Source organism: Stegodyphus dumicola, chromosome 6 (assembly GCF_044657685.1).
Source record: "Stegodyphus dumicola isolate Sdum_Otavi_A_Nest chromosome 6, ASM4465768v1".
Classification (NCBI taxonomy): domain Eukaryota; kingdom Metazoa; phylum Arthropoda; class Arachnida; order Araneae; family Eresidae; genus Stegodyphus; species Stegodyphus dumicola.
The window spans coordinates 122,925,202-122,939,961 of NC_140773.1; the positions used below are offsets into that span (position 1 = coordinate 122,925,202).

Consider the following 14,760-nt stretch of genomic DNA (forward strand, 5'->3'; position numbering starts at 1 on the left):
TTGAATTTGTTACGTGATAAGTACGCTACGACATGTTACAACGTGTTACTGAGCCAGCTTAGTTTGAAATGAAATTGTGTAGTCTTTGACTCCTAGTCTACATTTTTAGTTTGAATTTGACTCTTCCTGTTTAATTGGATCACCATAAACTGTAGTTTATTTTGCTAGCATAAGAACATGACTTTATGTTCTAAGGTCTTTTTAAATAAGAGGTTTATTTAAACCTTCATCTGACTTTGTAATTACTTTCAGACACAGTGATAATTTGCTTCACTTCTGTCAGAGATGTTGGACTATTTAACTTTTATTGGATCAAATAAAACCTCGTAAGTACATTGCACACAAAAAAAGGGGTGGGAGAAGGTTACAGTTCTATATCTCCCATTATACTGGGCCGATTTACAAAATTCAACTTGCATTCTTCATGTCTGGAAAGTGCAACTTATTATATGTATTATTTATATATAGCATATTTATTATATAGTATTATTTATATATTACATATGTATGTTATAGATTTATACATAGCATCATTCTAATTGTTTCGATTCTATGACTCAAATGACGCCAAACTACTGACTTTTATAAAAATCGCACAAGGTTGTTCAATAAGTTCGCAGAGCTATTCGTCAATATTAGACCTAAAACTTCAACACCATTTTCATATTTGTTCTTTCTTAGTAATACGTCAAAAGTTTCATTTCGATATGTTAATTTATTCATTGTTTAACCGCCCTTTATATCTAACGTGTGGTGCCTTTTTTCAGGTATGGATAAAATTGAGCAATGTGCAGTTATCAAATTCTTTGTAAAGAAAGGTTTAAAGGCAATGGAAATTCATACCGAAATAGTGAATGTGTTGGGTGAATCTGCTACTTCAAAAACAATGGTTTGCAAGTGGGCTAGTTTATTCAAAAGTGGTCGTACCAGCCTTGAAAAAGATCCGCGAGAGGGATGTCCAAAAATTGTATCAACACCGGAAATCATTGGAAAAATACAAGATATGGTATTGGAAGACCGTCAATTGACTGAAAGAGATTTAACAGAGGCTTTAGGCATTTCATTGGGCACAGTGAGCAATATTTTGAGTGTTAATTTGGGTTTAAAAAAACTCTGTGCAAAATAGGTGCCACATTCTCTAATGATGGAGCAAAAACACATTCAGATGCGGCTTTGCCAGCAACATTTGGAGCATTTTAAGAAGAATAAAAGAGACTTTATCCACCGATTTATCACAATGGATGAGACTTGGGTCTACCATCATGATCCTGAATCAAAACAGGAGGCTAAGGAGTGGTGTGAACCCGGCTCTTCGGCGCCGAAACGATTTCGTGTGCAAAAATCAGCCAAGAAGGGGTTAGCATCAGTTTTTTGGGATGGAAAAGGAATTTTGTTTATAGATTACCTTCAAACTGGCAAAACAATTAATTTGTATTATTATTGTAACCTTTTGAATCGATTAGACGAAAAAATTCGTGAAAGAAGACCCGGATTGCAGAAGAAAATCATTTTCCACCAAGATAGCACACCTGCGCACACATCTCAAAAAACCATTGCTAAAATAACTGAATTGAAGTACAAATTGTTGCAACATCCAGCCTATTCGCCAGATTTAGCTCCCTCCGACTTCTGGCTCTTCCCACACCTCAAACAATATCTCCGTAGAAAACGATTTTCTTCAAACAAAGAGGTAATAGCTGCCGTGCAGGGATATTTTGCAGAGCTGCCGAAAAACCACTACAGTCAAGGGATCCATAAATTAGAATTAGTTGGAATAACTGTATTGAAGTTGAGGGAAACTACATTGAAAAATAAAGTCATTTTTACAAATAAAAATTGGTTTCTTCATTTCCGTTTCGCGAACTTATTGAACAACCTGGTAGTTTTTAAAAAATTAGCTCTCAAAATTTTAGCTCCTCAATGTTAATTGAGTTTGGTATATATTTATTAATCTCTATTTTTTTTAAACTTTTTTTATTCTTCCTTTCTTATTTCGAAATTTAGGTTCATTCCAAATAAAATTCACCCATTTTTTTATGATTTTTTTAAATTTGTATTTTTAAATAATTTTTATAAATTTTTGAAAAAAATGTTTTGAATTATAATCTATAAAAATTTTACCATCTTCTTTAAGTAGATGTATTTCTAAGCATACCTGCAAAAAATAAGTTTTTTTATTAAAAATTTCCAAAGATATATGTGAATTTATATATTGGCCAGTTTTGAAATTTGGATATTTGTTGAAAGCGATAAAACATCAAATGTAGTTTAGACACTTTGCTAAAATTATTTGGAAGTAGAAACAATGTGACTTTTTTTCTGCTCATGCACAATGTAAAAAGTTAGGAATAAGGTGCCTTTTTCCCACTCCGGTGTAATGGAAGGGAAAGGAAAATTGGTTGCCACATATTAAGAAGTTTGTCAAGTGAAATTGTTCTTGGCGCAAACTGAAAAAATTTCACAAAGATAAATTTTTGAAATTCTTTGTAAATTTCGCACCAAATTTTTCAAAATTTAATATCTAGGCATAATATAAGTCATAGAATCAAAATATGGAAAAAAATTGGCATGTTATTTCAGAAAAAGTCCAATTTTTGTGTCAAAATACCTATGTTAGAGCAGTGCTATATATAAATCTAATATATATCCTAAATTGTGCTTTCGAGACATGAAAAACTTAATTTGAATTTTGTCAATTAGCCCAGTAGAACGGGAGATATAAAACTGTCCCCCCCCTTTTTTTTGGCGCAGTGTACTTAGTCGAGAGATTGACAAGTTAGATAAAACACCCAGAAACTAGTGGGAATACTGGTTTGCTTGTTGAAACAAATTTCTGATTTTTAGAAAAGATGCTTAAAGAGAAGGAAATTGATATAAATTAGCCAGAATGTCTGGAAAGGCTTCAAATTAAAAGGATGCACAAATATTTTGTTGAGTTGCTACAAAATGTAAATGTTTTATAGCTTTTAATGTTTAGTTATTGGTACAAAATGTCCAGCTGCTGTAAGATAGCTTTCGCACAAGGAAGGTTTAGGGTTGGCGACAAAATTAGCAATATGCCATAGACTGTTGCAGAACCTTCTAAAATGAATTCTTCCTGGTTTAGCCCAGAATGTTCTGGAACACAAGCCAAAAACTATATAAACCCTGCTGGTACGCGGAGAGTCAACCTGTGTGGAGTCGATCGAGTTGATAGTTAGTCAACAAGCGAGTGTCACGTAGTCTAGTGCCAAGTTGGTTGTCACATGCACCAAGAGAGTATATTAGTGTATTGAGAGTTAGTGTGTCGTCAAGTTTTATCTTACAGTGTGTGTTGAGCTCCAGGAACGACTAAACCGAGTCAGGAGCTGTACTCTAGTGTATCGTCGAGTGCATTGCAAGTTATAGTGTATAGAGTCTTAAGAGTACGTAGAGTTCCGAGAAAGACCAAGCAGTGTTCGGAGCTGTACTCTGGTGCTGTGCCGTTAAGCTGTCTTTACCGTTCTAACCTGACAGCGGAGAGTCTTGAGAGTACATGAAGTTCCAAGAATGATTGAACCAAGTCGAGAGCCGTACTCTGGTGCCGTGAAGCTGCATTTACCATTATAGCCTGATAGTATGAAGGCTGTGTGGCTGTTTCAGCATGCTTATAGTAGTTCTTTGTCGACTGTAAAACATGATATTGGATATGTCTTGAATAATACTGGCTAATAAATTGTGTTTCGATACTTCATCAAGTGTCGTCGTTATTCACTCTAAATCCATGAACCCTTAACATACGTAAAGAAAGAAAAATGTAACAGTATCTTAATTTTGTTTAACAATCAATGTCATAAATTACATGTATTTTAAACTGTTCCATGTTAATAGATTGTGATTTTAAAAGTGCTTTTTTAACAAATAGTTTTAAAAAATAAATTTAATACTGGCCATGTAAATCTTTAACAACTAAGGATATATATCTAGCTAATTTAATTATTTGTAATTACCTGATCACCCTTAAAAGTTATCTCTGCACATTAAAGCAAGTTATTGCCTTTCATTAATCTTTACCGTAGTCACAAGGTAGCATAAAAATGTAAAACGTAATTCTTTGCATATAGTGAGACTAAAAATGCTGCAAAATGTCTGATCACCTCTCATGCTTCAGTGGCTTATTGGAACCTTAAAATACGTTAACTGGGTTACAACCCCAGGAACTCTACATGAAGTTATGACACTAACTGTGACAGACAGGCAGAGCACAACTAACTTTCAAAACTTGCCGACCGTGCCTACATCAGGCTTTCAAGTTTGTTCTGATCAGAAGGCTTTTCTCTAAGCAAGAGCAGCGGTGGCAACAGCCAGTCTACTGTAATGAATCATGCTGGAAAAAACAACAACGTAAAGCTAACTGTTAATAAAATATGAATAAAATGTCACTAATCTTCTTTCAAGTATATGCAACTGTGTCCAACTATTACAAGGGTAAAATATTTAATACTACCTGATAAATTTTATAAAGTTGATTTTCAAATTTGTTTTATAATTATGTTTATTAAATTATGTTTAATAATAATGTATTCTACTGGTGCTATTTTATTTAGGATGGTATCACGAATTTATTGTTGATGGGTCCTTAATTTTTTCATTAATGGTCCTTCAAAGTACTTAATTTCCATGTTCAGAAATGTATGCGAACCCTGTAAAGGCATATCGCTAAAAATTTGCATTGTTTGAAACACAAATATCATTAACCCTTTAAAGCATGGTCCATCCCCCAGAAAAACTGGTAAAAGTGGTCAAGTTTTTTTTTTTTTTTTTTTTTTTTTTTTTGGTGATGCAGCATTTGGTTGATTTTTACAAATGTGATACTAATTTCTTGCTACAGCCAAAATCTCATCATCATTACCTTCAAATTCACTTCCATCATTCAAGAGATCATCACTTTCATTGCTGAAACTCTCTGATAAATGTGCATATTCAAAATCATCAGAATCGCTCATTATCAGATAACTTATTCTAAACAAGTTCGAAGAGCACTTGGCAAAAATTAATTTTTGGTTTACTTTTATGTTAATTAATGCAATGAAAATGGATATATTACCTTTTCCGCACCTAACAACTGCTTTAAAACAAAGAATTCCTAACAAATTATAGCTAATCATCAAAATGCACCAAGTAGTTTACATGAGAATAATGCTGCAGGGAGGCGCCATGTATGGTAAATATATTTAATTATAATCTAGCCTATCTATTTTGACTAGAACAGATCTCAGATGGTCATTAGAAATAAAATAATGCAAGGTACAAGATCGCCGTGTGAGACTCGGGCATGTGCAAATTTGCCAGTAACTTTTGCACGTGTCAGACACATGAATAAATACAATAAGGAGTTAAGTAACTTTGGCCATTTTCCATGCTGCAAAAAATTTCAAATATTAGCGAAATTTCCTTTTCCAAAAAATTCATGCAGAATATATTTTCTGAACTTATATTAGTAGCATTTTGTGGATTTTGACGCAAATGCAGAATATTTTTTCCATTTTTCAAAATTCATTTGACTATAACTGGAAGTGATCGATTTGCAGAATGATATGTTAAAAATGTTGTGTAAAGAAAAGGATCTAACTTCTAAAAGATATTGATATCTTTTGGAAGATAAATACACTCAATTAGAATAATATGAACAAGGATAGATATCTGTATTTGTGAGTACTTACCAATACAAAAATACATTTTTGAAATGAAGTATGTAAAGTTTCAGGTCAGATCATTATTAACAGATGACCATTTTCAAAAAAACTTTCATGGTAGGAACTACAAAGAACTCCAGTGTGATAAAATATTGTCTCAGGGGGAAAAAAACCATTACATTGTTTGCATTAGAATCTTTAATCTATTAATTTTTAATCTATTACATTTACATATTAAAACATTATCTATTTAATGATAATGTTTTTAATATGTAAATGTAAATATTTTTTTATTTTCCTCTATGAGAAAATTACCCATTCATATCTTCATGTTTTCTACTCAGCCCTCCCAGCCTAAAATGTTTACAATCTAGCCCTTTCTTAAAAAAATTTGAGTTCTAGAATGTGAAACTAATCCCATTCCTTTTTTTTTTTTTTTTTCTTTTTTTCTAAATTTTTTTCATGCAAAGAAGAAAATCTGATCTATTTTTTAAATGTTTCAAATTTCATTAAACTTTTTTTTATCATGCACCTAAGAAAAAAATGCCAAATTGTCTTCAAAAATTCTGAAATAAAATTTTGCTTTTATATTCTTATTTATAGATGAATCTTTTAAAATCTTCATTACCTGAAGGGATCATAGTAAAAAGTTTTGAAGACAGAATTGTAAGTATTTTTCTTTTTATAGTTTTAAGCTAGAGAAAAAAATCTTTTGTTTATTGCAAACTAATTATATTTTTCAACTGTTTAAAAACAGGATCTGTATTCTGTTATGATAAAAGGGCCAAAGCGAACACCCTATGAGGATGGATTGTTCTTTTTTGACTTCCAGTTTCCAGCAGACTATCCCAAAGTGCCACCACTCTGCCATTACATTTCATACTGTTCTGATCGCCTCAATCCTAATTTGTATGAAGGTGGCAAGGTGTGTGTAAGTTTGCTTGGAACTTGGGGTGGAAAGGTATGCTTGAATCTTTTTTTCAAATGTATATGAATTAAATAATAATTTAATTAACGCTTAGAAGACTCTGCAGCTCTGACGACAGAAATGGCCGGAGCTGCAGAATCTCAAAAAGATGACTGTGGCCGAAATTTCGGCCAGAGAAATTTTTTTTCCTCCACCATTTAGGGTACGGAAAAAGTCATTGTGCGATAATCTTCCTCTGCCACTTGTCTGATGACATTCACACCCCACAACTATGGGGTTTCATAAATCCCCTTTCATTTTCCCTCAACAGTGCAATGTTAGTTCAAGGCAAAAACTTTCAGTTATGTTTTGCAAGATAAACTTGCCCTCTAGAATTCTGCATAAGTAACCTAACCGTACTGATATGCATATATGTATGATATATACATATGCAAATGAGGTATGCATGCATATGCAGCAGAAACAGCAATGTGTAGCATGTATGTATGCTAATTGTGTACGTGTATGCAAACAGATATATGCATATTATATGCGCATGCAGATAAAAGCGTACACATGTACCTATGTGTAAATGCTATGCATATATGATAACTGTGTGTATATATAGACATATCTATATATCTGTATGTATACTTATATTTGAAAATCACAGATTTAAGTTTAAGTATTATATTAATTTATATTTTTTTTTCACATTCGGCATAGAAGTTTTATTCAAAAATACAAAGACAGGAAACTCAATAATATTCCAATTACTGATGATTTTATGGAAAGAGACTAATTCCCTTCATAAAGTCAGGACATTCTGTGAGATCATCAGTATTTCTCTTATATATTTGCTTTCTGTATTTCTTTTGTTATAAATATTTGCAAATCCAAAATGTGGCAAGAAAGCAAAATGTGGGAAAATGCATTATATGGCAGTTTTCAAAGCATTTACTAAGATTTAACTTTTAAAAAAATATCTCATTAAATTAGCATTTACTCTTTGTTTTCTAGATGATAACCAAAATAAGAGTTAATAATTAAAATATAAATACATATGTTTCCTTTTGCTTATTTGAAGCAAAAGGAAACTTCTTTCATATAAAAAATTGTACCCATTTTGTTAACAGTCAAGTCATACCTTCGGTTAATTGAATATCACCTAATGGCATGTCAGTGAAGTCGATATATGCTGATGATTCTGTCAAAGGTTCTATTCTCTGCTGAAGCAAAGTAAAGCTCCTTTTTTTCTCCTTCACATACACATGTACAATGAGCATATGGGCCAATTTCATGCAGAAAGTCCTTAACAAAGGCCCATCAGAAGCTAAGCGATAAAAGCCGCTGAACACTGGTAGTTCTGTCTGATATTTCAGACTCGGCAAATGGGCTGGTTGCATGGGCGTTTTTGAGGTTTTTCCGCATGTGTTGTATCTTGCATATGAGGCAATTCCCCTTAAAACATCTTCCATGCAGTGTCCTTCCCTTTCCTGGTAGTGCCTAATGGTGGAGCACATAATAAATAAATAATAATAAATATATTCCTTAATGATGTTATTTTTCCATATAGGCAAACAACATTAGTATAATTTTATATAATTATACAGTCTAATTCATCTATATTATGTAATTTATCGTATTTCATATTTTACCGAGAGACTGAATTACTTTTTGGCATAAGCCTTTTTTTAATGAAGAATAAAATTTTCATCACTGTGGTGAAGTAATAATGAGAAATGCTATTTTAATAACATTTGTAATTTCAGTATTCCTCACATTCTTGTGCATAATGAAAATGCGAGTTAAATTCCTGCAAAAGTGAGCTACATAATAGCATCTATATTTTGAGAGGATAATTATCTGTTTATGACAATTCTACTCTTTATACACACATATAAATAAAAGTCCGAATATTTGGATTATGGCCAAGGTACAAAGGGCTGTCTGCCCAAGGAAGAAGGATCTTCCTGGAGGACTTTTTAAGGGAAATTTGTTGGTACTCATGTTACACAACTCCACATATAGCCAGCTACTTCACCGAAATGTGAACCGAACCTAGCTATCAGTGTTCATCGATTTTACCGCTCAACCTCTGGTTGGTCTGTATAAATAAAGTTAATAAATCCACATGAAATTTTATGGTATTAGTATTAATTTCGCCAAATTTTCAGTGTTATCAAAAATGTATTTTTTTCTTCTTATTTCACCTTTTTATTGTAATTTTCATATTTAGTATTACCGTTTGAAACATGCAAAATGCAATGCAATGAAAATATAATCAATTAAATCCTTTTTTATAGTAAAGAACAATATTAAAAATTATTAAAAAAACACACTAAAGCAGAAAAAAGGAGCTTTTATCACAAAAATGCAAGAAAAAACAATGAACAACAATGTAATTGAAAGATGAAATACTTAGGATATAATTGGGGGAGGGAAAATCAGTAAATTGTGGAAAAAAAAAAAAAGAGAACTGTGTAAAGATACTAATGAGAAATGTAAACAAAACTAATATCACAAAAATGCAAGAGGATTTGTTGAATATATAAATATAAGCTGCTACACAATGTTTGTAACAAAATGCATGTGAATTGCCAATTTATGTGAGAAACAAATAGTAGTACATAATTTTCGAATATAAATTAAAACTATTAATCAGTATATGTAATTCTAGACTAAATTCAGTGTGAAAAAAAATGAAAACTGATTAGACTATGCACTAATTTTAGGTGTACCTAGGAGGTATTTTCTGCTAAGGATGATATAGTACAGTCAAGTCTTTAATCCGGACGATTCCGGATTATAGATCATTAGTTTAAATCTGGTAAGATGGCATGCAGAAATTATAAAATTAAAAATATGAAACAGTAATTTATGAAATAAAGAGCAATTATGATCTAAAGGGTATCAAAATTTACAAAAATAAAAAGCTTAATATTTATTTGTTTATTTTATTAAACATTTCTTTCAAGGCACGCATGCGTAAAGCATACATTACGCATAGTCAAAATTAGAAAATTGCAACCAGAAAACTATTTGATGTGATGATATTTATAATGATGAGGAATTTGATTTAAATCATATCAAAGACGGAATACATTGAGATGAAATACTGCATTTAGTAAGGAATTATAAGCTGAATAAAATAAAAACATCTGCCCTGAAGATAAGGATAGTGCTGACAGATCAAATTCCATTTTATTGCTCGCCGTGATGTCCCCCCCCCCTCCCCCGCAGAGCAGCGTGAAATTGATAAACAGCTTTCGGAATGGTTAGAGAAACAAAGGATATGCCTTTATCCATTTTTTGCAGCAATTCCACTTTTTGTTTGATGGACATCGAAACATACTTTCGCTTTCTACAGGGTTGCCACGCTACCTGGAAAACCGGGAGAACCGGGAAAAGTCAGGGAATTCGAAAATTGACCAAAATATTCAGGGAAAAGTCAGGGAATTTAAGTATTTTTGTCAAAATCTGGAAAAGTCAGGGAAGTTCATACAACGATCCCGCCAAAAAAAGCGATTTTTGCGCCGACGTCGGAAGAGATAACTTTTTTGGCGAATTATGTATCACGTGAGTGTCATTCGGGTAGCTGGCATAGAGCCAATTTTCGCAGCTCCAATTTGATTGTCTTTTAGAAAGGCAAAGCAACTTTCCCGCAACTTTTGGTTTCCAGTGTTCTCGAGAATCGCATGTGCAGTGCATGAACTAAAGAAAGTACCTGTTCTCGTATAAAACAAAATGGGTTTAATCCTAGTATACGGTACCATGGAGGTTAGAATCAAAGAATATGTATTGTAAAGAAGGAAAACCTCTCTGCAACAGACGTGGCTGTGGCTCCGTTCCATCATAGAGGGAAACAGCTGTGCATGTCTGATATATCTGTCACCAAAGCTCGAAACCGGTGTCGAAGTTCGAAGGTCACGTTATCAAGAGTTCATAAAATGAATATCGTTTAAAATTTCTTTAACCACTTGCGCTAAAAAGACGTGCCACGCACGTCAAGATGCTTTTGTCTCAAACCGCGAGCGACGTGAACACCACGTCGATAAGCATTTATCGCAAAAATGAAAATAACGTGGTGCACATGTCGCCTAACAACGAGATTGTTTATTTCTCGAGTTACAGCTCTGGATTGCACTCGCAGATGCGGAGCGGCGTAAATGAAACACTTTACCGCTTGTTATATTGTAGCGCACGGCACCGCAACCGTGAAGTTTAGTCTTAGCGCAAGTGGTTAAACTCTAAAGGAAAAGAAAATATTTTTTGGCGCAAGTAAATTAATTCATGGATTAGTTATTTTCAGAGGAAAAAAAAAAAAAAAAAAAAAAAAAAACTACGAAAATCCGTTTTTAAAATTATTGCGAAAAATCCAAGAAGAAACGTCCTTTGATAAAACGTTTCTTGGATTTTTCGCAATAATTTAAAAACGGATTTTCGTAGTTTTCTTTTTGTCAAAGAGCGTTTCTTCTTAACACGTGTTTTTCTCAATTTCCTGTACACATCGCGGAGAGGGAAATTCTGACCGCCAGGTTCCGTCGCCAAATCCCTTGGCAAATTTTCCCTCCGCATTCTAGCGGCGTTTACTTGTATGGAACCTTTTCTTCTTTACATAGACGTTCTTTGGTTAGAATAATAATGGGATTTGGCGACATCTTGATGCGCAGTAAACGGGTCATTTTGGTCTTGGCGACAATTTTCAAAATCGTGCCAAAGCCTTACCGTATACTAGAATTTTACCGCAAAATCTTTTTTAACCCTTTTTTTTTTTTCTTTTTAATAAATACCTTGCCATTTTGCAGTAAAATAAAAAAATAGTAATCAGTCATCTAGGCTAGCCATGTAATATAACTATATTCGCTAAAATATAGATGATTATTCTAATTCAATTTTTAAGTAATTATTTTTATGTTATTCATATAATTTAATGTTGCTTCTTCCCTCTAAATTTATTTATTATTAGTAAATAATATTTCCAAATTTCAGGAAATTTTCTCTGGCATAATCCTGAAATTAATTATAGCAGTATGATGACATACCATCACGAAATTTAATGCACATATTTTTTCCTTATGTATGCTGCAAAATAAATATAAAATACCTCAATATATTAAAATAGATTTCTTTGTTTTGTTTAGCTGCAGAATGTCTGCAAAAAAAGCCTTATTTTATTCCAGATTGGGAAGATTCTAATCTCAGTCTTCAGTGGAGAAAACAACAACTATTATAATTATATTTGTGTTTTCAAGTGTTAAGGTTTTAAGAACATACCTCACGCAAATTAAATTTACCTAAAATCTAACCTAACTATTTAGCATTGCGTTGTGATTTATAAGGACCGGATTAGCCTCGTGTTGAACTGGTGATGATCATGAGTAATAATTAAATAAAACATACATTTGTTATCCAATATATATATCTTAAATTTTATTAAATTTCTTAAGTGGAAAACTAAACAAAATTATCAAACAAAGTATACCAAGAATAATTAAGAATAAATGTCCTCTGGGATTTATTGAATAATTAAGGGAGTTTGCTACACAATACAAGTAATACCATAATTAATTTACCTCTTAGCACAGCCAACGTATATTACGCGGATAGACTGGAATTTTCTTGAAACACACCTGGAAAACCTGGAAAAGTCAGGGAATTTCATTCTCCTGTTTGAGTGGCAACCCTGTTTATAAATCCTTTACATATTAGTAAATATATATCGGAAATTCTATTTGTCATAAATTCGAATTGCCGGATCCAATTCGAAGATTAAGGAACAACGCATTCTGCAACATTAACTGAAATAGATAATTAGATAATTTTAGCTTAGTTTATACCGTCCGTTATACATTAAACACGCATGCATCAACGTATTATGTGCATGCGCACATGCGTAAAAGTATTACGCACATGCATAAACGCTTATGCGCATGCGTGAACGCATTATGCGTTGACGCATGCGCAGAAAGTTTGTAGCTTTGAGGTCCGGATTATGGGTGTCCAGATTAGCGACTTTTGACTGTATATCTTACTGCTTTATATGACTTTAGATAATCATTCACTATTTCTTTCATGGTTTTTTGTCTTACATTTAGCCACATTCAGCTGCTAATCACATTTCTGATCTAGAAAAAGCTTTTATTTCTATTTCGTTCAGTTCTCTCTTAACATCATATATACCAATGTCCAAATTATCTAACTGTAATGAATAAGTGGAGAATAGTCTGTCTGTAATTTGAGGGACATCATCACAATTCCACAGTATGTGCTAATAATATATTTTTTGGCAAATCTTCTCTTCTATTTTACTGCTATTTATAAAAAGACATATGTTTTTTATACGTATAAATCATAGCTGATACTTATTATATGCATTAATTTAAAGAAATCTTGCACAAACTGAAACTTTTTATCTTTAAAATAAGTAGTATATTTTTTTAGGATCTGCAGATGCTTTTAATGACATTAAACTTCTGTTTGGTTACTAGACATTGTTTTGGGATGTAAAGATTGGAACATGTTGATTTGTATAAATTGCAACAATCTAAGATTTCATTTATAAAATATAATTTATTTGTGTATGTTTGCTGTTGAACAAAATAAAATAAAATTTATGCTTTTCTATTTTGACTTGTAGGGCACAGAAATTTGGAATCCTGAAACTTCAAATCTGTTGCAAGTAATAGTTTCTATCCAAGGTATGCGTGGATTTTATTTATAATTTTTAATGTTTAAAATTTTGTTGTTTTAAAATTTGTTGGTTATGTATTAGTAGCCAGAATTATACTAAATGTAAATAATTACGTATAATTTGTGAATAAGTATTTGTTTTCGTGTTGCAGTCAAGTTGGTAAACTTTGAATCAAAGCTTAGAAGAATAACAAGCCATTTTTTCCCTAATTTTGATAATTATTTATTATTTTTGATAAATTATATATTGATATGCCGGTACAAGCCCAGAATGGATAAACTTGAATACAGTGGATGAAGTTTATTTTCTCATGAACTGTCCTATATTTATAACATGTTGGATTTAATTTTTGTCCATGAAGTGTTAATTTCTTTCTTTAATGCATATTTAAATCCTGTGATTTTTGAAGCATTCAAATTAACTCTTTATTACCTTAATTGTGTTTCTTGACCATCATCATCATTTAGTCTATACTAATTTTGTTAAGCTCCTGTAGCGATAAATTGTCAAGAATTATACAGTTGCTGTCAGATTTATTCCATGTTCAATTCATAGCTGAAATGGATAGGCTAAAAGATGTTAAAAGTGAATTTAAGAAGATATGCAGCTTAGAAAAGCATAATTTTTCAAGCAGTAAGAATATATAAAAACTTCTTTCTTGTAGAAATGTAATCCTTAATTAGAAGTATTTGAACTTCTTTCCATAATTAATTTAGCAGATAGAAAAGATACAAAATGCCAAAACGAAATTATTAGCCCTCCTGGACTTATGCACTTTGGGGAGTAATAATTCTTTTCTAGTGATTTTAAACGAAAATGATACTTTAAATTATAAGTTGATTACACACTGCCTTGCAAATCATGGGGATATCAACAGTTTATCTTCAGATTTGAATTGTCTGTAATTAAGATGTGAAAGTGAACTTTTATTATAGAAGTTTGCTAACTCTCCTAGTTTTTATCAGGAGAGTTAGTTCCTGTTTTTCATCTTGTTTCATTCTATTTTAGTTCCTGTTTTTCATCACATATCATATTTTTTAATATTTATATCCTGATTTTGTTGTTACCAAAGTTTTATCCTTTTATCTATGAAACTACTAAATGAACTTGAATGGCACATGCAATGAGTCATGTAATTTTTTCACCCATTCGAGGTAGTGTGTGAAGAAAGGAGCAAAGCCAAGCTCTTGATCAGTAATACCAGATCCATATCATTGCTTAAGTCAGCATGAAGGGAACTTAAACTTAACCAATTTGATGTGAAGAGATTGTTCTTTATATTAATGTATGAAATTTAATTAGTTGTTAACTAATATATTGTATTATTTGGCAGTTTAATAAATATGGCACGGTATCATTAGAGCTGGGCGGGAAGTAAAATCGGTAGCGAGAAACTTTCGTTAAAACCCGGTATTTGTGAAAATATAATAATAATAATAAAACGTAGATTTTTCAAAATGGAAAAAGGGCTAGGATTGACTAAGTGAAAAAATGATGATTCAAAG

At 32.0% G+C, this 14,760-nt stretch overlaps 1 protein-coding gene across 2 annotated transcripts in view; it reads left to right on the plus strand.

The window, feature by feature from the left end:
• The window catches only part of LOC118196453 ((E3-independent) E2 ubiquitin-conjugating enzyme), a 194,985-nt gene that overhangs the window by 148,849 nt on the left and 31,376 nt on the right, over positions 1-14,760 (plus strand). For both annotated transcript variants that reach the window (XM_035367911.2, XM_035367912.2), the window contains exons 17-19: positions 6,258-6,320; positions 6,412-6,615; positions 13,202-13,262. In XM_035367911.2, the coding sequence (XP_035223802.2) occupies positions 6,258-6,320; positions 6,412-6,615; positions 13,202-13,262 (328 nt within the window). The remainder of the gene's footprint in view (positions 1-6,257; positions 6,321-6,411; positions 6,616-13,201; positions 13,263-14,760) is intronic.